General features: G+C 45.1%; 1 protein-coding gene across 2 annotated transcripts in view; it reads left to right on the forward strand.

The window, feature by feature from the left end:
* Positions 1 to 20,950, forward strand: part of LOC137305937 (protein phosphatase 1 regulatory subunit 37-like) — a 42,984-nt gene extending 22,034 nt beyond the window's left edge. The window contains exons 8-14 of one of the 2 annotated variants that reach the window (XR_010958788.1): positions 1,332 to 1,444; positions 3,206 to 3,347; positions 4,607 to 4,773; positions 7,005 to 8,037; positions 10,054 to 10,146; positions 11,425 to 18,846; positions 18,942 to 20,950. Coding sequence is in view for 1 of the 2 variants with exons in the window: in XM_067974894.1 (XP_067830995.1) it covers positions 1,332 to 1,444; positions 3,206 to 3,347; positions 4,607 to 4,773; positions 7,005 to 8,037; positions 10,054 to 10,136 (1,538 nt within the window). In the remaining variant the exon portion in view is untranslated. Of the gene's footprint in view, positions 1 to 1,331; positions 1,445 to 3,205; positions 3,348 to 4,606; positions 4,774 to 7,004; positions 8,038 to 10,053; positions 10,147 to 11,424 lie in introns of both variants that reach the window. The other variant, XM_067974894.1, reaches the window with a different exon arrangement.
* Positions 20,951 to 22,625: the final 1,675 nt, after the last annotated feature.

Below are 22,625 nucleotides of genomic sequence, written 5' to 3' on the forward strand. Positions count from 1 at the left end.
CTACATTGGGGGTCCTTAGCCTGTCCAAAGCACCTAATATTTTCTTCTTGTATATCGGATTGAATGGAAGGGGCATCACTGGCAAGGCCAGCATTTATTGCACATCCTTAGTAGCCCTTGCAGAATGACGCCAATGTTAAATACGTTGGGTTGGATATTATGGTGGATGCACACTACAGGTTCAGTGTCGGTTCACCTCTTTCAGGTGTCTGGCAGGTCCTGACTCTAGATTCAGGTTGCATTTATATTGTAAGTACAGCATCAGCTTGAAGCGAAACCACTTTGCATTGAGGCTACAGTTATAATGTGAATGCACCCTTAGCCTGTATATAGTGTTGACTTTCTTTTTGTAGTTTGTGATGCAATCTAAAAAATGAGTGAAATTTTATTCATCAGCTGCTCCAGTGCCTGTGGTTAAAGGCACTGCCTGGTGTAGCACTGAGCCCTACAGACTAGGAAAGGAACGGATTCAATTCCCAGTCTGTGCTGAGTTAATTGATCTCGGACGAGGCAGCAGTAGGAATGCTGCAGTTGGCCTCAACGTCCCTGGACGGAGTGGGGGGTGCGGTGGAGGAAACTTAGCCATGGCTCCTGCTCCTGATTACTATTCAGTTACCTTCGCTGACGAGCGCATGCGTATGAATGTTAGAAAGAAAGAATGAAAGAACTTGCATTTATATAGCGCCCCTCACAACCTCGGGGCGTCCCAAAGCGCTTTATAACCAATGAAGTGCTTTTGAAGTGTAGTTGCTGTTACAATGTAGGAAATGCGGCAGCTAGCTTCCACAAACAGCAGTGTGATCGTGACCAGATAATCTGTCTTTAGTGATGTTGGTTGAGGGATAAATATTGGCCAGGACACCGGGGAGAATTCCACTGCTGCTCTTTGAATAGCGCCATGGGATCTTTTACACCCACCTGGGAGGGCAGACGGGGTCTCAGTTTAACGTCTCATCTGAAAGACGGCACCTCTGACAGTGCAGCACTCCCTCAGTACTGCACTGGAGTGTCAATCTGGATTTTGTGCTCAAGTCCCTGGAGTGGGACTTGAACCCACAACCTGCTGACTCAGAGGTGAGAGTGCTACCAACTGAGTCACAGCTGACTCTCCAGTTGGGTGAAGACAGGATTGGGTTCAGCTGTAACGGTGTCTCCCACAATCAAATTGCCAATGCATGTAAAATGGCCACTAGGGCGAGGTACCAGAAATCTACTCCAGCAAGAACCCGTGCCTTCGGGAAAGGAGGGAGAAAAAAATTGAAGAGGTGAGCCATGGATGGATCCCATAAGTGATGGACTAATTGAGAGCGGGCACTTTGCTTTATTCGCAGGCTTGGCATACATTTGTGATGGGTTGAAGGAGCAGAGACAGGGTCTGGTAACTTTGGTCCTGTGGAACAATCAGCTGACCCACAACGGGATGACCTACATGGCAGCCGCACTGGTGAGTGAATAACCAGGGTTGCCTTTTGATATGGGCAATGTTGGAAACTGTGTATCCCTTCACTGTAATCTCTACTTTCAGTGAGTAAAACTATATATTAAAAATCTTGTGTGTGTGCACACTTGTTATTTCCTTTTGTCATGAGTTTTGTTCACCCTTTTTATGTCAACATTTAACATTGAAAATGCCTATGTAATCAGTTATAATGGGATTTCCCTATGAACAGATCCAGGTAACACTTGAGTTGTTGGTTGCAGCCACAAGGTGATGTTGTAGCCCCACTGTATCATCTGACCCATCATGAGCAATGCCACAGCAGATCTACTAGGAACTTTAAAATATATTGTTTTATTTCCTCTTTTCTCTTCTTTACGTGTTCCATTTTAACCCCACTTTATTTCTAACTTGTACCAGCCTTTTTCAGCTGAGGCGCACTTGAGAAGATAGGGATCCTTCTTGTAGTAGGTTGAAACTTGCCGGGTCCCTCTTGCCTTCTAGTTCTGTTGTGAGTATCCCCTATCGCACGTGGATTAAAATAGCACGTACGTCAGCTCCCCTCATGGATGAAGGTACCATTCAGTACGTTACCGAGCAGAAAGGATCAGAAAGTTCCAGAATTGGTTGATCTCAACCAAGAAGCAGCTGAGGTGCATCAGTTGGCCTCCAGGTCCTCATACAGCACAGAAAGAGGCCATTCAGTCCGTCGTGTCTGTGCCAGCTCTTTGAAAGAGCTATCCAATTAGTCCCACTCCCCTTGCTCTTTCTCCTTAACCCTGCTGGGAGAGTAAAATAAAACAGCCAAGCTTCCCACTCCTGATCACTGCCCAGTGAACCCTGCTGAAAAGTGCATGTGGGTCAACATTTGATGATGCACTCCATGATTGAATAGCCAGCTGACGCTGTCTGGGCTCATGTGTAGGATGGCTATTTTGACAAGGTACCCAAGGGCAGTGGAAGTGTACCCCAGAATCAGCACCTTCGGGAAAGCAAGGAAGTACAAAATATGTGCACAACTGACAAGGAAACCAACATTGGCATCCAAATGGTGTGGGGCTGTGAAGTGAGCACCTTAGCTGGTACACTGACATGCCCCTTGAAGTCTACAGTGAAAATAATTTGTGAGTGTATTGGTCTAAGACTAAGTGGTTAAAGTTATTGGGCTCTGATTCGCTGGGTTCTGCACCAGTGGTGCTAGTAAGTTATAGAAATTCTATAGTGATCTCCAGTGACAGCAATTGGCTGTTACAAGACTGCGATAAGAATTTTTAAGAAGAAAATTAGGTTTAATAAATCTGCTACTTTTACATAGTTTACCTCCTCAATCCTTTCTCTCTCCAGAAATATTTCTAATTGTTTTTAGTCAGCTTTCCAAGCTAACTTATTCCATAGCTCTACTACCCTTTGGGTGAAAACATTTTGTCTGAATTCTCTTATTCCTAACTTCCTCATTTCTTAACCGTTTTCCCCGGTGTTGAATTCTTCAATGAACAGTTTGTAAATCCCTTCATGATCTTAACTCCGGTTGAGTCATCTTGTAGGCTCCTCTTTCCTAAGCAATTTCCTTAATCAGACCTTGTGAATTAAGTTAATACCTGTGTGTGTGAAACTTTTCATTGAACTACTGGATTTCAGAGGGGTTGTTTTCTGCTGCTCTGCACCTTCAAGGGGCTCCAACTGGGAAAGTCTTCGGTGCAAAATCAGCAAGACTGATTTAAGTTACATTTAAACAAGAGACTCCCCTTCTCTCTCTTCCTCTCTCAGCCCTACACGTTGAGTCTGGAGACGTTAAATCTTGGTCACAATGCTGTTGGGAATGAAGGCGTACACAAACTAAAAGATGGACTGATTGCAAACCGATCAGTTCTGCGGTTAGGGTTGGCATCTACAAAGCTCACCTGTGAAGGTAAGAGCCAAAAAGAATAACATGCAAGTGTGAATCTTGCATCCTGAATGTGCATGTTGCTGGCAAATTCGTTTCTCAATAGTTTCTCTTTAATTGAGCCGTTTAAGATCTATTTAGCTGAGATCCCTTGATGGATAAATTGGTGACTTCACTGCCTGGTGTGCAACTGCAGACAGGAAGGTCCCAGGTTTTATTCCCTGTCTATGCTGAATTAGTTGCACTCAGTCAGAGATTTGGTTGGAAGCTACAATTGTCCCGGGAACCCCTGGGTTACGGAGGGGAAAATGAGATAGGATTCCCACATATGATCGCTATCCAGTAACTCCCCCTCCCCCCACCACTGGGAAATGTGTTGGTGAGGATAGCTATGGGTTCAACTGTAATGCTGTCCACAGTGAAGGAGCCCAGTGACACTGTCTGGGCCCATATAGGCATCTGTACTCAAGGAACAGACAGCACGTTCAGGGGGGGGAAAAGGTAGATAATAACAAGAAATGTAGATTAAAGAAATTCTGTAATTTGCAGAAATTACTATTATTTTGTGTATTGATCTTGACAGTTTTCAATCTTCTGAAAGCGTTGACTTCTTCCTAACATACAGTTCCAGGAGTACTATGTCCTTCCAGTATCTTGTTTAAGTGTTTGTTACTCATGTGTGAGTTTAGACAGTAAATACCAACTTCACTGATCCGAGCTGGGATGACAGTTCAGAGTGCTGTTATTGGCTTCAGTATTTCTGGGCTAGGAAGGGGGGATAAAATAGCTGGGGTTCCTGATCCTGTGAACCCCGCTGGAAATGCACATGTGCGGATGTTGGGTGAAGGTAGGATTGGATTTGATTGAGATGTCCTTCAGATATACTACCTGCGCATGTCTAGGCTCACCTATGAAGGGTACCCACTTATGTAAGGTACTGGAGGGTGGCCCATACCCATGGAACCATCCTATGCAAGAATCAGTACCTTCAAGAGGGAGGGAAATTAAATTGCATGTTTTTGCTTAAAAATGCATAAGCTTGTGTAAATTGTATATTCCCTTGGCTAGCTGTAAGTCATCGAATTTATTCAACATGTAAGTGGGATCTTTACAGCACAATGATAACTTTGTCATTCCTGAGTTAGTTGCTTGGGTAAATTCCATACTGAGGAGCTAATCATTGAGTTTCTGGTATTTACAGTTGTGTTGCAGGAACTAGCAGTTTTTTAACTTGCTGAGTTAATGTAGATGAAAGGGTTAGATTTCCGTGATCTTTTTCCCAGGTGCTGTGGCTGTGGCAGAGTTTATTGCTGACAGTCCCCGCCTCCTCCGGCTGGATCTGCGTGAAAATGAGATCAAGACTGGTGGACTTATGGCCCTCTCGCTAGCTCTCAAAGTGAATCATTCCTTATTGAGGCTTGACCTGGACAGGGAACCCAAGAAAGAAACGGTTAGTATTTTCGTCTTCCCCATTTTGAAATCGAAGACCTATCGCACCACCTCTTACTCTAACTTACTCTTTGCCAGGATCTCAAAATTGGAATTCATTAGCTCCCTCTGTCTTCCATTTCTCCAACATTCTAAAATGCAAGCTTGATATCATCGAGCCACTACTTCCTTGTCTTCACTTCTACTCATTTCAATTTTGGTGGTGTCCAACACAAGCCTTTGACCCTCCATCTAGCTTTCTAAGCCTTAAAATTTGTTACAGACGCAAGGGTTCTGTTAAATATAGGCCAATGCAGGGTTCTACAGTCTGAATATGTGATAGTGAGAGTGTTCAATAGAGATTGATTTGATGACAGTAGGAAATGATTCACTCATGGAAGATGTATGTGAGCATTAAGGAAGCGGGAACTAATGGAGCCTGTGAACGCGGACACTGGGGACACCAGGGACAGGGTCAGCACGCTGAGCTGCTTTGTTATTTAATTGAGAAACCCAGGTGAAGGGCTGAGACAGGGGGACCACCAAGGTTCAGGTAAATAGGAACAGAAGGAGGCCATTCAACCCTCGAGCCTGTTCCGCCATTCAATTCGATCATGGCTGATCTGCATCTTAACTCCATCTATCCGCCTTGGCTCCGTAACCAAGGGTAGATAGAGAGAAACTATTCCCTCTGGTGGGGGAGTCCAGAATAAGGGGGCATAACCTTAAAATTAGAGCTAGGCAAATACAATGTAATTATATTTTAAAATAAAATATTTTCAATTAAAATGTTTTCCCTAGTGATTGAACTTTAGTTTTGTGCTAACCCTTAATATTCTCACCCAACAAAAATCTATCAATCTCAGTTTTTAAATTTTCAATTGACCCCTAGCCTCAACAATTTTTTAGGGAAGTTCCCGATTTCCGCTCCCCTTTGGGTGAAGAAGTGCTTCCTGCCATCACCCTTGAACTGCCTAGCTCTAATTTTAAGGTTATGCCCCCTTGTTCTGGACTCCCCCACCATAGAATCACAGAGGGTTACAGCACAGAAGGAGGCCATTCGGCCCATCGAGTCCGCGCCGGCTCTCTGCATGAGCAATCCAGCTAGTCCCACTGCCCCGCCCTATCCCCGTAGCCCTGCACATTTTTTCGTTTCAAGTACTTATCCAGTTCCCTTTTGAAGGCCATGATTGAATCTGCCTTCACCACTCCCTCAGGCAGTGCATTCCAGATCCCAACCACTCGCTGTGTAAAAAAAGCTTTTCCTCATGTCCCCTTAAATCTGGTTCTTGACCCTTCCACCAATGGGAACAGTTTTTCTCTATCCACTCTGTCTAGATCCTTCATGATTTTGAAATAGTTTCTCTATATCTGCTCTATCAAACCCTTTAATAATCTTAAACACCTCATGGTGTAAATCAGGAATTATTGGTTAGGCAACAGTAAGCTTGGGTATTAAAGTGTCTTTAAGCGTTTCTTCAAACTTCATCTCTCTGTTTTCTCAATTTCTGTGTTCCTTCTGGAGAGATTTTTTTTGCTGAGCAAAAGGCTGTGACTAGCCAGTACAGTCTGGGACACCAATAGAATAAGTGATGGTTAGTGTAAGCTGACACCAAATAATGTTGAGGAAACTTCAACACGTGACGATATAAGGAAGGTGGCCACTTGGGTAAAAGTCAGCTCTCAAATACAATGTAGTTAGATTTTAAAATAAAATATTTTCAATTAAAATGTTTTCTCTACTGATTGAACTTCAGTTTTATGCAGAGTGTGATTTTGGTGTTTTTGTGTTATGGGCAGTCTATGTGATTGTAAGAATAGGGACAAATTTCTGATTTAAGGAATAGTCTATGCCCCCTGGTGAAGGTGAATCAAATAATATTCGCAATACTTACATTTATATATAGTCTGCTCCTCTTAATTCAAAGTTAATCAGTTAATTTAAATCATGTTTTTAAAAAAAGCCTCCTGTGCTGTTTTATTAAAATGGTTTAATTCATACTACTGGATAATTCCATTCCTAGCAAAATTGCCTGCTAGTTCTCAAGAATTGATTGTAGCATTTTATCATTTTGAAGCCTCTCAAAGTGTTTCACACAATGAAGTGCAGGGAATGTGTTGTGACCTCTGGTACTCCACTCAGCCTCCCTGTGAGAGAGGAGAGCTTTATCCTGTCTGTCTAGAGCGGTTGTGAATTATATTAGGACACCAGATCCTTGGCTTCTGTAACCGACCGCCCCGTTTTCTCCTCAGGTCAAGAGCTTCATCGAAACTCAGAAGGCTCTCCTCACAGAGATCCAAAATGGCTGCAAGAGGAACTTCATCCTGGCAAAGGAGAAGGAGGAGAAGGAGCAGAAGATGCAGCAGTCTGCTTCGATGCCGGAGATCACTGTGACGCTATGTGATAACACAGAGGAACCCCCAAGGAGCCAGGTCGGCCCAAAAACAGGGGAGGCATCAGAAGGATCGGGAAATGGAGTCACCCAAGAAAGTGTACCGTCCGTGCCCGACAATACTGAGGAATTGGGAAGCCCCGGTGAATCGGGTGTCAGGCCCCCCTCTGTGGAATGTAATACACAGCCTGCAGTACAGGACGAGTCGGTGAGAGTGCTACAACCAAGTGTGGTTGCAACGCCAAGCTCTGAAAAACAGCAGCAGCACCAGGACCCTTCGGAAACCCATTGTGAAAAGGAGTCAGTCACAGACTGCGACGCGAGGGATGGGAACAGCCCGGCAGCGATTAGTGAACAGGGAATGCCGATTGCCACTGAATTAAAATCCACGGGGTCTGAGAGCCCAGTGTTCATCAGCTCACCGATAGAGATCCCGCCGAGAAACAATGAGCGACTCGTGTCCAGTCCAGGCAGAGGACACAAAATCTTCGTGGTGACCAGAGTGGAAAGCCCACCAGAGGACCCCAACAGTCAGGACATGCAATGGCTAAAAGAAGCACTGCAAAATAGAAAGAGTAGGACCTCCGAAAAAGAGGCAAAATCCTCGTCTGAGCCATTGCCTTGCTCAGGGTTAGACACTCAGACAGCTTTGACTGTTCCAGCCTCTGCCTCTGATGATAGCCTCCAGTCCGGGAACCCATCAGAGTTGGACAGGTGGGCAGATAACACTGGACACGACTTTGAGACGATCTGCGCTAAAGACTGCGATCATGTGATTCGTGGAACTGCCTTACCAAATGGACTGAAAGCGGAGCTGGTGCACCGACTGCCCGAGTCAACACTGTTAACCACAGGCAGGGATGGCAAAGCAGTGAGCTGCAGCATTGAGCATGGTGAGTGTATGCTCTTAATGCGTAAAGCCTGAATCCTAATAAATCTGTAGCTGATTTTCCTATATTTTAATCAATAGCACTATGGTCCATGCTGCACTGAGCTTTTCTCTCTTGTTCCTCCTAAGCTGCAAATAGATCATCTTACACACACTTCCACCTTCCCTGTAACCTCACTATATTGAACTCGACTCAATGCATCATCTCCTACTCTAACATGTTCTTTCACAGGACCTCATAACTATTGAACTCCTTACTTCCTTCTATCTTGTTTTCTTTGGCCCTTCGTGTAGGCTTCTCAATGTTTTTAAATAAAAGAAGCATTAACTATTGGATAATCAGTCTCCTTATTCAGCAACCTTTAATTGGACAGACTCCTTCAGTGACCATTAATCTAAAATTTAATTTGGGTTGATTACAGTTTATAATTGATTTTCACTGTTCAGTTAATTGGCAGAGGCCTAATTTACGTAGCAACTGTTCATCAAGTAAAATCAACTGAAGTTGAATAATAGATACAGTCTCCCCCCACCCCCCCCCCCCCCACCTCCCCGGGCTCATTGAATAAATGCACTACCATCCAGCGTGGTACTGAGCCGTACAGAGCAGAAAGACTGGGGTTGAACTCCTGGTGGTCTCTGCTAAATTACCTGATCTCAGCCGGGGCGGACAAGGAAATACTACAACTGGCCTTAGTATTTCTGAGATCTGCGGAGATTCCCCCGCTCCCCCACGGTTGAAAAGCCCGATAGCACTCACTGTCCAAACTCACACATGGGGACTTGGGTGAGAGATTAGAGAGTTCCTAGTGGCTGTGAAATAGTTTCCCAGGGGAAATCAGTGCCTTCGGGGGAGGAAGGAGAATTTTTTTTAAAAGTCAGTAAGTACCATTCACATAAGCCCATAGCACCAATCTGGGAAGCAGGAGAGTGAGAAAATTATGGCAGACCAGGGTCCCAATCCAGACCTCTAGCCTTTTCGCTTGGATCTCCAAAGGTTTCGATGGGATTTGTTACACTTGAACCAGATTAACATCCTACTTACATTACATTACGTTACTTACACAGTAACGGACATCAGGAACTGTCAAGAATCGTTCTTTAAAATGTATTTTCCTCACTAGACTGAGTACGATGTCACAATTTTGGTAATGGGAATTTTGGGCTGGGGGGGTGAATCTCTCGCCCAGACCCCCTCCTGCTCTAGTTGTTAATACTCTGTGTGTAGGATAGGTGACTTGGTGCAGTGAGACGTGCTACGAGTTTCTACACCATAACATGTCATTGTGATTTACTGCATGAGGGCAGCAATTTTGCATTAAAAGATCCTGGAATCAGTGAAAATACTAATGTCTGAATGGATCACACTTTTTGTTGTCGTGGGCTACATAGAAGTTCTGTGGCCGCATAGAATTATATAAAGTTTAAGTCCCTGTTCCCATTAATTCCCATATATCTGAAGTTGCTAATACTAACAGACCTTGGTGTTCTGATTTAGGATTCACCCACCAATGCACAGAAGAAATCTTTCCAAACCTCCAGGCCCACAAAGTTCAAACAGGACAAACCAGCGAATAAGAAAGGGAAGCACAAATAGAACTGAGTTTCTTGGACTTCATGGGCTAGATTGCTGGGACTCGCAGGACAGTTATGACCCACAGACCATCGTTCGGACACCCCTGTTCTAAACCATGATAAATCCAGACTCCAGTTCGCTTCCCTCATTCAATCAAGAGCACTGGCTGATTTTTCTCGCTCTAGACTGGGTATGCTGAGGCTACTTTTATGAGCCCACTGCCACCCTAGTTAAGACAGTTAACTCAGCACAGAGCAGGGATAGAATTTGAGACATTTCCTATCACATTGTGTGATGCATTTACTCACTGGACGATCAGGGGAGCACCCTAATGCTTTTAAATCAGAAATGAAATCAATTTACCCATTCTCTTCTCTTCTGACAAAGCCCTTGTTCTTCCCCTTCCTGTTAATGGTTCTGATTTGTTTTGTTTTTTTTAAAAAGAGTTTACATCCCCCAAAACAGAAAAGGAGTTGGAGGAATTATTGCTGGAAGCGAGTCAGGAGACAAGTCGTGAAACATCGTGAGAGTGAGCCGGTAAGAGAGTGTTTCACTTCCAAAAAAAAAGTCATTTTAACTATCGTAAGGCCCCTTTAACCCTCTAATGGGGCTTGACCGACCAGAGTGATGGGTATGGTACTGAGCCTGTTAGCTCTGCGGTGTCAGAAGATCAGCCTGTGCAATGGGGTAAGCATCAGGCTGTAGATGGGTATGAATGCACAGCTGTGGTTTGTTCAGTCCACCCACAGTGAACGGCAGCAGAAGGCCGGTTATGCAAAACGTTCATTTGTGGGGATTACTTTTTGTTGTAAATAATGCTTTTTGCATCTGCCAGTACTCGTGGCACATTTCCCTTATCACTTCCCTTATTCCTCCTCTGGTAAATACTGAACAAACCAGCAAAAGAGGTGAAACCACTGAAAACCCACTAACGTCACTGAGGGAACACGGTCTTGGTGTCACTCCAACATTTCTGTGTTGGTTTATTTCTCCCCAACTCACACTGGGGCATGGGTCTGTGGGTACCAGCCGCTCTCTGATACCTCACCTGAGGGTCATTCCTCACATCCCCACCTAGGCCGTTGGATGTGGAACACCTGCTGTCCATACACGTGCTTCGAAAAGGAGTCACTGAATAGTGATCAGGAGCAGGGTGGTGTAGCCAATTTTAGCCCAAACTGCTGACCCAGTTGAGAGATAACGTGACACAGATCAGGGATATAATCTGGACCTTCTGATCTGTATGACTCAGTATCACACAAGGTGATGGAATGCACCCACAGCCTTTGGGGCACTTAGAATCATAGAAGTTTACAGCACAGAAGGTGGTCATTCGACCCATGTGGTCTGTGCTAGCTCTTTACTAGAGCAATCCACTGCCCTACTTGTCACCCCATATTCCTGCATCCTCCTCAGCTTTAATTGTTTAGCTACTCTTCCCTTAAAGGGTGCAGAAGTCTCTGCCTCAACTGCTCCCTATGGCAAAGAATTCCATGTTCCAGCAATCCTGTACAGATAGAAATTTCTCCTAAACTCTTTCCTCACTCTGTGAGAATTTTAAATTGATGACCACTTGTCACTGACTTCCCAACCAGAGGAAATACTCTTTCTCTGTTCACCCCATCAAAACCCGTCATAATTTTAAAGTCCTCCATTAAATCTCCTCTTGGCCTTCTCTATTCCAACATCCCAGTATCTTAATTCTCTCCTCCGAACAATAGTTTCTCATCCCTTGTTGCAGTTATTGACACTTGCCTATCTGCCCTTGACATTAAATCAGAATTAACTTAATTACTTAATTTTGTTCTTCTGCAGTGTCTTTCGGGTCCTGCTGGATGTACTGAGGCTGTCCTTCAAGATGCCTGTGTGGCTTTTTCCCCCCTCAACAACAACAACAAAAAAAAGTATTTTCTCTCTTGCCCTCTCCTCGCTGTCTCTCTCAAATCAGAGCAGGGGCCGTTGGACTGTCTACAGTAGAACCATGTCACTCATCACCCTGTCACTGTGTTCCATTCCATCTCGCCTCCAGGGAAAGGGTTTCTGTGACCTGTTTTTGATTGGGGTGTGAACCAAAAAAGCGCCACAAAGAGAAAGTTAGATTGCTGTTGGACCCTGTCCGAGGGGGTGGTTCCTCCTCACTAGGGCGGAGACCACCTGACAGAAGAGATGCGCCTGGGTCACTGAGCCTGTGTCTGGAATCTAAACGAAACAAGGAAAGTGCTAGTCGCGCTGTGGTCTTCCACCCTGAGAATGTGTGTACATCATGACCGGGCTTGGATTAATTCTTACTAACTAGTAAACTGCAAGTCTATTTCCCTTCCCTCTTACCGTTTTCACTCGTGATTTCATCCACTAGCAAAGGGCAGGACCAATATTCAAGGGACCAGCCCCCCTCCATCCTGACTGTTGGTCCTCACTGTGACCTGATTTCTCCTGACAGTGAGCGGATTTGCACTGGGAGGGGGGGGGGGGGGGGGGGGGGAGAAAAACAACAATGGTAAATTTAAGCCCTGGTACTATTTCTGTTCTAGTTCACCAGTGAGGTTTTCCTTTAGATTAGATGTTATTTATTTTAGTTGTGATGTTTATTGATGTCCGTTTAATGTTTTAAAGAGCGGCTGTGTGGGAGGTTGCTTGAGGAGTTGAAGTTTGAATGCTTTAATTTTAATGGAGGTTTGAGTTGGCTGAGATCACACTAAGGGTTGTATCTACTGGGAGAGATGTCAGAAGCCCCCTAAAGTCACTTAGCTGCAGGCAGGTATTAATGACCTCATCAACCCGCAGGCAGCTGGAGATTAACACTAATTTAACTAGCTGAACGCTACTAGGTTTGGTCAGTGACACTAGTCATCTTCCCAACCATTTGGTAAAAGTAGACCATTCCCTCAGGGTTTCTGCATCACACTTGTTAATCTTTGAGGGGAAGGGAGGTTGACAATGATAAACACCACTTTTATAATGATTCCTTTTAAGATTGCCAGAAATGCGCAGTGATATTTAACGATATGCAATATCTTTTCCTTGCCCACACCTCCTACCACCAAGGCACCAATTGTTACTTTTGTTTTCCACAACTTAATTTGCAAGGCAGCATGAAAATAGTAATCTGAGTCCTTCTCAGCAGAAATAACCTATAAATGCAGACGGCAGCAAATGAGACTAAAATTGCACCCAAGAAATGGGCTCGTTCTACGGGTCAGGTTCTTTGTGGCTCACCCTTCTGCTACGCTCTGTTTTCCTGATCTGCGCCATGTTTTAAGTAGAGGTTCTGAGCAATGCTGAAAACCACTTCATGTGCACCGGTGACTGCTCAGAGCCTAAGCATTTTAATAGTTCCCTTCCTACCACAAGCCCCTCACGTGGCATCCTGCACTGCTATAGGAACAGTGTGGAGAGAGACTCCACGTTCCCTTAGTTCTCTATCTAATTATTCATGTCAATGTAATTTATTCAGAATCGATCAAACTTGGCATGTAGCGAAATAAAAACAGAAAATGCTGGACAAACACAGGAGGTCAGTCGGCATCTGTTTTTAAAAAAAAGACCAGTTATGAATTTCAGGTACGTACCTTTCATCAGTCAATCAGTACAGATGTTGACTGACCTTCCTTTTATTTCCAACATTTTCTTGTTTTTAATTTCAGATTTCCAGTACTTTTTGCTTTTTAATTTGCAGTGTGCAATCCCTCGATTCTCAAAGAGGGGAATAAAGCACACCACAAGAAGAATATAATAATGTATTTATATATGCATTACTGCACTGCAGTTACCTGCCTGTCCAGTGAGTGTAATAGTCCAACCTAGGGTCAGTGCTGATCCTTGAATCTCTATTTAGCAATTTATCTTAAGTATTCCCTGCCTGTCCATACTGGTTTACATTCCTTTCTCTGACTCTCCTCTTTCCAACCCCTAAATAAAAACCACCCGCTAAGGATAATCGTTATTGGGAGGAGGAAAAAGGAAAAGGACTTGTTTTCTGATTTTAGATACGGCTGAGAGAGAAACCGGGAAGGAACTGCTTGCTTTGATGTTTCCTGATGCGCCATCTGGATGTGGAGTCACACTTCATGGAACTTCATCCATCTCCCTTCAGCATCAAAACCTCCCTGTGAAGCCTGGGCAGATTGCCTCGGTGGGACAGGGTAACTGAACTAAAGCAATACGTGGTCTTGATGTTTTGCTCCCCCTATTGCACAGGATGAGTGGGGGATACAAGAAGACCGTTTGAAGTTTTTCGCTATAAACCGAGGCGATCTTACCCAGCTTTCACTGTAAATTGGAGTCATCCCATCATATTACCACAGAATTAATTTTAGGGTGTTCATAATTAATTCAAATGTCAACATTTTCTTTGAATCGATTACTCCCGGAAAGCAAACTTTCAAACATTGAAAATCTACAGCGGTCGAAATGTATCTTGTCTCCCTGTCTGGGACCGGCAGACTGCGCAAAGAATTGCAGATGGACTGTTAGGTTCCACGGGGACTAGACTGGGTCAGGAGTGGGACATTTATTCCCAATTCTACCTCAGTGAGCAGATAGATGTGTTTTCACTCGCACTGTCTCTCTGTATTACACTCCCTTACACAGGGGGGAGCTTCATAGCCATAAAAGCGACAGTAAGGAAAGATTAGTAATAACAGAAAGATTGGAACTGTGCTGGAACACAAATGGGGTAATTTTTTGTTTTATAACTCATTACACAAAGAAAATGTGCATTCAAGGTTTCAATATAGGCTGTCTGAGTTCCATTCAGCATTAATTCATTCAAGCTTTTGCTCTTGTGGTTTCTGACATCACCCAAACTTATGATGTGTGCGTGTGTGTGCCTGAGCCACCTGTTACTCTGAAATGGGGATTGGCTTGCTTGTAACTTTGAGAAGGCAATGCCAGCATGCTGTGTAAGTATCTGTTGTGTCCGTGCATCTTAACCTCAGTTGCAGCTCAGATGAGTAGAGTTTATTTGGGGAAAAGACTATCGTTTTCTGACTCCTTACCCCCGGAACAGACATTCGGTACATTCCCAAACTGTGTCCACCTCTGAAAGTTTAAGTTGTTGATGTATTAAGATTCCTGTGCTGGTTGGTTCCCCTGACTGGCTAGCAATGGCCAACAAAACATTCTCAGGCACCAGTGCATGGTCCAACTGCAATGGTCACCCCAGAAATCGTCATTTTTTTTTGAGGCCTATCTAAGAAACACAAGGAATGGAAATACAAGTTGTTGCTGTCCTCAGATGTTACATTTGGATAAATGTTGGCTCGGTCGTCGATCACAAATGCTTCTCAAACTGAAACACGTGATGCAGGATTATGCGAAATCACAAAACAAAAATGTGCAAACTGACTGTCTTGAAGACTACAGCGATTGTGATGTGCCACCAATGGTACGAACTGGCACGTGACCCCCTTTGAGCTGCCCACAGCTGTGACCAGTGCTTTAAAGGTTGCAGTTGTGAAGGACTGCGAGAGGATAGAAGTGGGGAGAGGAGAGGGAGAGCTTAAAGTATGCAAGTACATCCTCGTTTTCTAAAAGATTATGTATAAAACCTGTTTTGTGGGGGGGGGGGGGGGGGGGGGGGTGGTTTTGCTCCACAAGTTGCTTCAGAGAAAACATAAAACTAATCCAAATTGAACAGGAGGATGGCATTGGCCCTGACAGGCTGCGTGCTAGAATCCAAGGTTCTTTTTAAAAGTGCAATAAATGTTTTGGGGCAGTGCATCGACAGGTACTTGCATGCAAGTTACAGTAGGATATGTATAAATTGACTCTGTAATTTTCAAACCCTGAGGTGCAGAGGATCTGATTATAGTATAACACTATGTATAGAGATGTGTGTTAACTAGTGACGCTGGGCTTCTTCATGTCTGATCGAATCTACTTTCGTTTCCTGATGTTTTCTCCTGTTGGGAGTTTGTTGTGGTAATAATTGTGTGGGGTTTTTTTTGCGGTTTCTGTTTATTGTGACAACTCTGGTACACTTGAGGAATAGCTTGGCTGACCTAGAGATGTTGGTCGAGGCCACCCGCTGCCAATGCGGGCTGGGGAGAGGGGAGGGGAGGGGGGTTGGGGGGGGTGGGGGAGGGGGGATAGGTGCTTTGGATGCACGTCCTGGCGACTGACATCAGACAGTTGGAGCCCGGACCGTGATTCCTTTTCATTTCAGTGGGGTTTTTTTTTTAAAAGATCCAAGAGGAATTGTCCACAGTACTTGGACGCTCTTGCCTTCTCTTGCAGATGAAGCAGTTTATATTGGTTGCTGGTTCCCAAAGTCCGATTGTTCAAGACCCCAAACAAGAATATACACACACACAATACAAAACCAGCTCTTGAGGACGACTGAGGCACTTGGGATCCACGCCTGAAGTAGGGCGGGGGGGAAAATCAGTGGGGTCGTGGCTTAAAGTCTGAGGTTTGCTTTGCTGCTAATGAGAATGAATTGAAAATCCCAAGAGCTAACGCCACCGCCTCGTGGGATACGTAGAAAAACAAATGGACTTATTTTACAGCAACAGACTTTGTGTCTGGTTTACATTTTAGAAATTTCTGGTCAGCCCAATTGAAAACCGTACAACGGTTCCAACCCTAGACATAATATGTAAATGGAATACAGTCTAGGACTCTCCTAGGTGTCTGTTTATTTACACCTGTCTGTAGATGGGTTATGACCTTCCTGATCATTTTTGTAAATCCTGCTTGATTTGGGGACCGACCTGTTCCCAATGCTGTGGATGTAAATGATGTAGATGTTTATGATACGGCACTGTTCTAGGGGAGAGAGTTTGCTTGTTTTTTAAGTGAACCAAGCAGCTGTTAGTTTTAACAGAAGCAATATTTTGGGACGGGGGTCGGGGGGGAAGAGAAGCTAGTTTATTCTGTGACTGTGCTGTTAGGATTCGGATGATCTGTTTGGATCCACATCAGTAACAAAATTTTAAAAATTCATCCTGAGGCCCTCGGGAGGCTCACTGGCTAAATGAGTTTACCACCGAGCCGGACCAGATCAGGAGGATCACTGGTTCCATCGCTGGCCTGCGTTGAGTTACCTGATCTCAGGCGGGCCAGCAGTGAAGGAGTTACAATTGGTGTCAGCACCCTGGGCTAGGGAGCAGAAAAATCAGCTAGGGTTCCTGTTCTTGATGACCATCCAGAGGCGAGAAGTGTATGCTGGGTGAGGACAAGGTTGGGTGCTGCCCTTCCCTGCTCTGGCATACCCTGCCGACGTTCAGCCAGGCTCACACACAAAGAATGACCAGAGGGGAGGCATTTATCATATAGAGCTGGATGCCAGCAAGAGTCGGAACCTTTGGCAATGGGGGGGGGAAGAAACTAGGGATTAAAAACAGATTGTGGTGCTGTTTGCTGGCTGTTAATGATTTTTTTTTCAATCTTTGGGACTGACTGGCACCAGCTGTTTGTTTCTATAGGAGAGAGACACAAAGCTGTAAGCAGAGTGTGTACCTCCAGCCCTGTTTTCGATCAGCACCACTGAAATGAATGGGAAGGGATGTGATGGTGATGTGGGACACTAATATATCGAAATTTGTAAATCGCACAGTAGTTGTATGATCAGAAATCACAGTAATCGCGAACGATCAAGACAAGAAGGGGCATGAGTGAGAATAACAAAGATTTTCTACTAGAACAATGATAACTTTTTCTGGGGGTGGGAGGAGGGAAGAGAATGATTGTTCTCAGCATGACAATTGGTGATTTCTGATGATACTGCTTTTAAATGACTGTTATACCATGTAAGAATTACTGATGGTAGAGGATGGCCCTCCCAGTACGTGGAGTGCATCAGATGTGACTCTGCTCCCAGCAGGTTCCAAGCAGAGCTGGTTGCTGCCCCCTTTCCAACAAACAACCCAGTACAGTACACTGAGCAAAAGCCAACACCGACTGCGTCCTTATGTTCCTGACCCCACAACGGTTTGTGTTTAATTTCTTTTTTGTCTTGTACCAACACCAGCAGGAGATGGATCGCAATCCACTCTTGTTACCAATTAAAATGACCTCATGTGACGTCAGTGATTTCCGTACGGGACCTACTTCTGGCAGCACTCGTTGAAAATGGATGGAAGCTTCTTGGAATGTTGTAAAAAGATGTAGGAAAGTATTGGTGATCTGGGAACAGGATTCTTCCTGTATATAGACGGGTACAAATGTCAATCAGGGTGCATTGACTCCACAGTTAAAATAATTTTCACAAAGCAAGAGAACTGGTAATTACTTAGAATTCCCACTTGTCCTGGACCAATAGTTCCCTCAGAGATTCTTCCAGCTCTGGACTTTGAGGGAAGCGGAGGAGCAGGAGATGAGTTGACGATACTGAGGTTAAAACTGGTTAGAAAACAGGCTAAAATGCTTTCCCTGCTGGGCTGATGTCCATTGGTTGATTTGCTCTTTTTCTGTCTTCCCCCCCCCCCCCCCCCCCCACCACAGGTGCTGACTCCTGGCACAGTACCGTTTCACGAGGAGCTGACTCCTGGCACAGTACCGTTTCACGAGGAGCTGACTCCTGGCACAGTACCGTTTCACGAGGAGCTGACTCCTGGCACAGTACCGTTTCACGAGGAGCCGGCTCCTGGCACAGTACCGTTTCACGAGGTGCCGGCTCCTGGCACAGTACCGTTTCACGAGGTGCCGGCTCCTGGCACAGTACCGTTTCACGAGGTGCCGACTCCTGGCACAGTATCGTTTCACGAGGAGCTGACTCCTGGCACAGTACCGTTTCACGAGGAGCTGACTCCTGGCACAGTACCGTTTCACGAGGAGCTGGCTCCTGGCACAGTACCGTTTCACGAGGAGCTGGCTCCTGGCACAGTACCGTTTCACGAGGTGCTGGCTCCTGGCACAGTACCGTCTCACGAGGAGCTGGCTCCTGGCACAGTACCGTCTCACGAGGTGCCGGCTCCTGGCACAGTCCCGTTTCACGAGGTGCCGGCTCCTGGCACAGTACCGTTTCACGAGGTGCCGGCTCCTGGCACAGTACCGTTTCACGAGGTGCCGGCTCCTGGCACAGTACCGTTTCACGAGGTGCCGGCTCCTGGCACAGTACCGTCTCACGAGGTGCCGGCTCCTGGCACAGTCCCGTCTCACGAGGTGCCGGCTCCTGGCACAGTACCGTTTCACGAGGTGCCGGCTCCTGGCACAGTACCGTTTCACGAGGTGCCGGCTCCTGGCACAGTACCGTTTCACGAGGTGCTGGCTCCTGGCACAGTACCGTTTCACGAGGTGCTGGCTCCTGGCACAGTACCGTTTCACGAGGTGCCGGCTCCTGGCACAGTACCGTTTCACGAGGTGCCGGCTCTTGGCAGAGTGGGTGTGAGGTGCTGGCTCCTGGCACAGTACCGTTTCACGAGGTGCCGGCTCCTGGCAGAGTGGGTGTGAGGTGCTGGCTCCTGGCACAGTACCGTTTCACGAGGAGCCGGCTCTTGGCACAGTACCGTTTCACGAGGTGCTGAGTCTTGGCACAGTACCGTTTCACGAGGTGCTGGCTCCTGGCACAGTACCGTTTCACGAGGTGCCGGCTCCTGGCACAGTACCGTTTCACGAGGTGCTGACAGCCCTCCACTCTCTTGCTCTGGTAGACACTCCCCCTTGTGTGAGACTCGACACTGAATCTCAGTGGGCTGCTTTACCTTGTGAAGCACCACAGCTGAATCTGATAATGGTGTTCACACGTGCGTGCTTTCCAGCAGGAGTCATGAAACAGAGACCAGGAGTGGGGTGCCCTGGCTGATAAGATTCCTCTTGATCTGGTTCCTGATGTTTTCGAATTGCTGCCTGAAATACTGTTGTGTTTGAATCTCTGGTGACGCTTTCCTTAAGAGTGGAAGAAAAATCCGCACTGTGTGAATTCTCGCCTCGCCATCGAGCGCATGACATTTCCGTTCCTCAGCGACATGGTGGCGATGCCGCTCGTTAGTTTGCTGCTGCACAACTGCAACATCTGGTGTCATAGTGGGGCCGGGAACCATGCTGGGGAAAACATCCAACTTCAACAGGTTAAATTTCTATGTAATGCACAGCAGACTGTTCAAGCATTTCACGTAGAATTATTTGTTAATTTATTTTACGTCCATGCCCAGTTGCCTTTTCCCTTGCAGTTCCAACAGCCAGTACTATAGATTAATCACTGTTTTTAGGCAAATGGCACTCTTTCGCAATTGCACTCACTGTGCGTTTAATTCTGGGGTCTTTGACATGTGAAAGCAGAGCAACCCATATTCCTTTGTTAGTCATGCAGTTGTTTTCAAAGCAATTGTTGGGGTGGAAAAATGAGAGATTTGTAAATGGTTTATAACAGCCACAGCCCATCGAATTCTCATCCATTTTTGAAGTATTCTGTTCTAGATTGACTTGCTACAGTAATACACCGTTACAAAGTAAAAGGACCCAGGATCAAATGGTCAGTGGAGGGAGGGAGAATGGGTCATGTTTACTTTCACTACACTTCCCAGCTCAAACACTAGAGGTCTGAAAGCACTTGGGGAAATTGTGTTTGTAGGAGCCTAATAATAACTAAAATAATGTCTTGCATTTTTACAAAATTATTATAATGTAATCACTTGTGTTCATGTTTCTAGCTTATCTGGGTTTTCCACACTGTGTGTGTCACTCTGTCTGTCTCCCTTCCCCTCTCCCCTATGCAAGTGTGTGTCTCTATCTGTCTAATTTTCTTCCATATCTCGTTTTCTTCCTTTCCTACAGTTTTCTGGAACTCCCCAATCCCTTCCAATTTAGCCTTGCACAACATAAATTTCCCTAACTATTTTGCTGGCACATAGGACCAAAGCAGCAGCCTGTTTGCTGTGATTATTGTTTACCTTCACTGACTATTAAGACTGACTACAGTTCACACTGGCCATTGCCATGTTTTTCTGTTGACCTTTCTGACCAGGTGACTGACTAATGCCGAGTAGTGGATGTTTGCCGTTGTATAGCAATGCTCTCGTTTTTGTTTTTATTAATTCCTGGAATCTGTCATTCTGTGTTTGGTGTTCTTTACAAGAAGTGTCCAATCCCTTTATCTCCAATAGTGGAAGCTTTTAAAGTTCAGATTCTGCCCCAAGTCGGTGTTGTCTTTTGTCATTGTACCTACGGGTGGTGGAGCATGCGTCTGCCCATGATTAATGAATGTTGATGCCTCCTCGAGTACCTGCACTTGTACAAACTACTTGATTAATCTATTGATTCTGTTGAAGTGGACGTTCTTCCACCGAGCCTTTCCAGGCTCTGAGATGAACCTAATGCAATTATGTGAGTTTTACAGAATCTTTGGGTTTATTCAGAATCTTGGTTAATAATTAAAAAATAAAAGATTTCTTAAATTATACCTAGTCGTTTTGTAGTTTTCTCTTTTGTCCACTCATCGCCATCTGGAAACATAGTAAACTGACTGACCCCTGTACAAGAAAAGGATGTTCTTTAAATTGTCCCATTGCAATAATTTGATTTGCTGTCATATTTGGACAGCTTGGCACCTAATAAGAGACAACTTGATTTTCTTTTTCCACAATCAAAAATAATCTTTCCTCTTCCTGCCAATTCTTCCCCTCCTGAAGGCATTGACTCATGTCTGGGTGCAGTATCACAAGGTGCTGCTCATTCAAGTCTCCATTTTTGTGTGAGCCTCGACAGTGTCAGCTATCCAACCATGTAACTCATCGGCTGTGAAATAGTTTGGGATGTCCCGTGGCCATGAGAGGTGCTAAATCAGCGCAAGTTCTTTTTTAGGGAGGACATCACAGATGAACTCAATTCTTTCCCTGCCCAGCATCCACACTTTCAGCGGGGATTGCTGGATTAACAACCGACTGCCTGGATGAGATCTCACTCTGCACAGACCATGGATCTAACCTGGGAACCTTCCTGGCCTGTGGTCTGTATGATGTAGTACCATATTGGATATTGTGTTTATCAACTGAGCAATCTGAAAAAATTTCCTTCCCCTCTCCCCATAAAATTAAAATACATAGTGTCTTGTATGGCTGCTTGGTTGTATGTTGCAGCAATTTATTAAATCACGTGCAGCCTGTCACGTCAGCTCATTGCTCACTGTTTAGAGCAAGTGCATTGATACCTGGCTGTTAGATGCAATGCCTGCCTTTCTATGCTGGGTAGGGTTGCCAACTCTGTAATCCCAGAAGTTTTATCACATGACCCCATGCCTCCAAGTGCCCTGCCCCCACACTCCCGCCATTGGTCGCCCAACACGTCCATCCTCACTGTGTCCTGCTTTCCCACAGCCATTTGGAAAGCGAACAGACCATTACCCAATTGGATGATTCTTGACTGTCAGTCAAACGGCCTTTTTTCCCATCGTCAATATTTTCATAATTAATAAATGTTTTTAAAAAAAGAAAAAAAACAATTTTTTTTAATGCCCCTATGATTTTTCTGTTGGGTTTGCTCACAGCTGGAGATTAATCTTCAATTCCTGGAGACTCCAGGCCAATCCTGGAGGGTTGGCAACCCTTAGTGATGGAAAAACCCAGCGTTGTCTGACTTGGACTTCTGCAACAGTGACGGGCTGTGGAGTGGCACAGATGGTAGATACACCAAATGAGATTGTAGCTGAGGTCGTCTTGTAGTGAAAATGACCCAAAAGTGCTTCTTAAATACGTCCTCAAAGTGGGGTTTGAGCAGATAAGCTGAACTTTGAGAAACCGAACGAGCTAATGCTAAAAAGAATGATGAGACAAAGCTTCACTCGCACGAAGCAGACCTAAGCTGTCAAGGTCGCAGCTCAGAGATAGCGTTAGAAGACTACAAATATATCAGTTTTTATCTGAATTTGTGTAGTTTCTTTGTTTAAAAGAAGGCTGAGAAGTTATGGGAATGAAGCCGCCATGTCACGTCTGTTTTTTTTAATCCCACTGTTTAACCTGAGCTCACGATTCCCTAATGTGGCTGCTAATTAACACCTAAGGGATGAGCTCTTGTAGTACACGTGTCACTCAGACTGATTAAAGATAACACTGAGGAGGTGTATTTGAGAATCAGAGGTT

Source organism: Heptranchias perlo, chromosome 41, assembly GCF_035084215.1.
Source record: "Heptranchias perlo isolate sHepPer1 chromosome 41, sHepPer1.hap1, whole genome shotgun sequence".
Taxonomy (NCBI): domain Eukaryota; kingdom Metazoa; phylum Chordata; class Chondrichthyes; order Hexanchiformes; family Hexanchidae; genus Heptranchias; species Heptranchias perlo.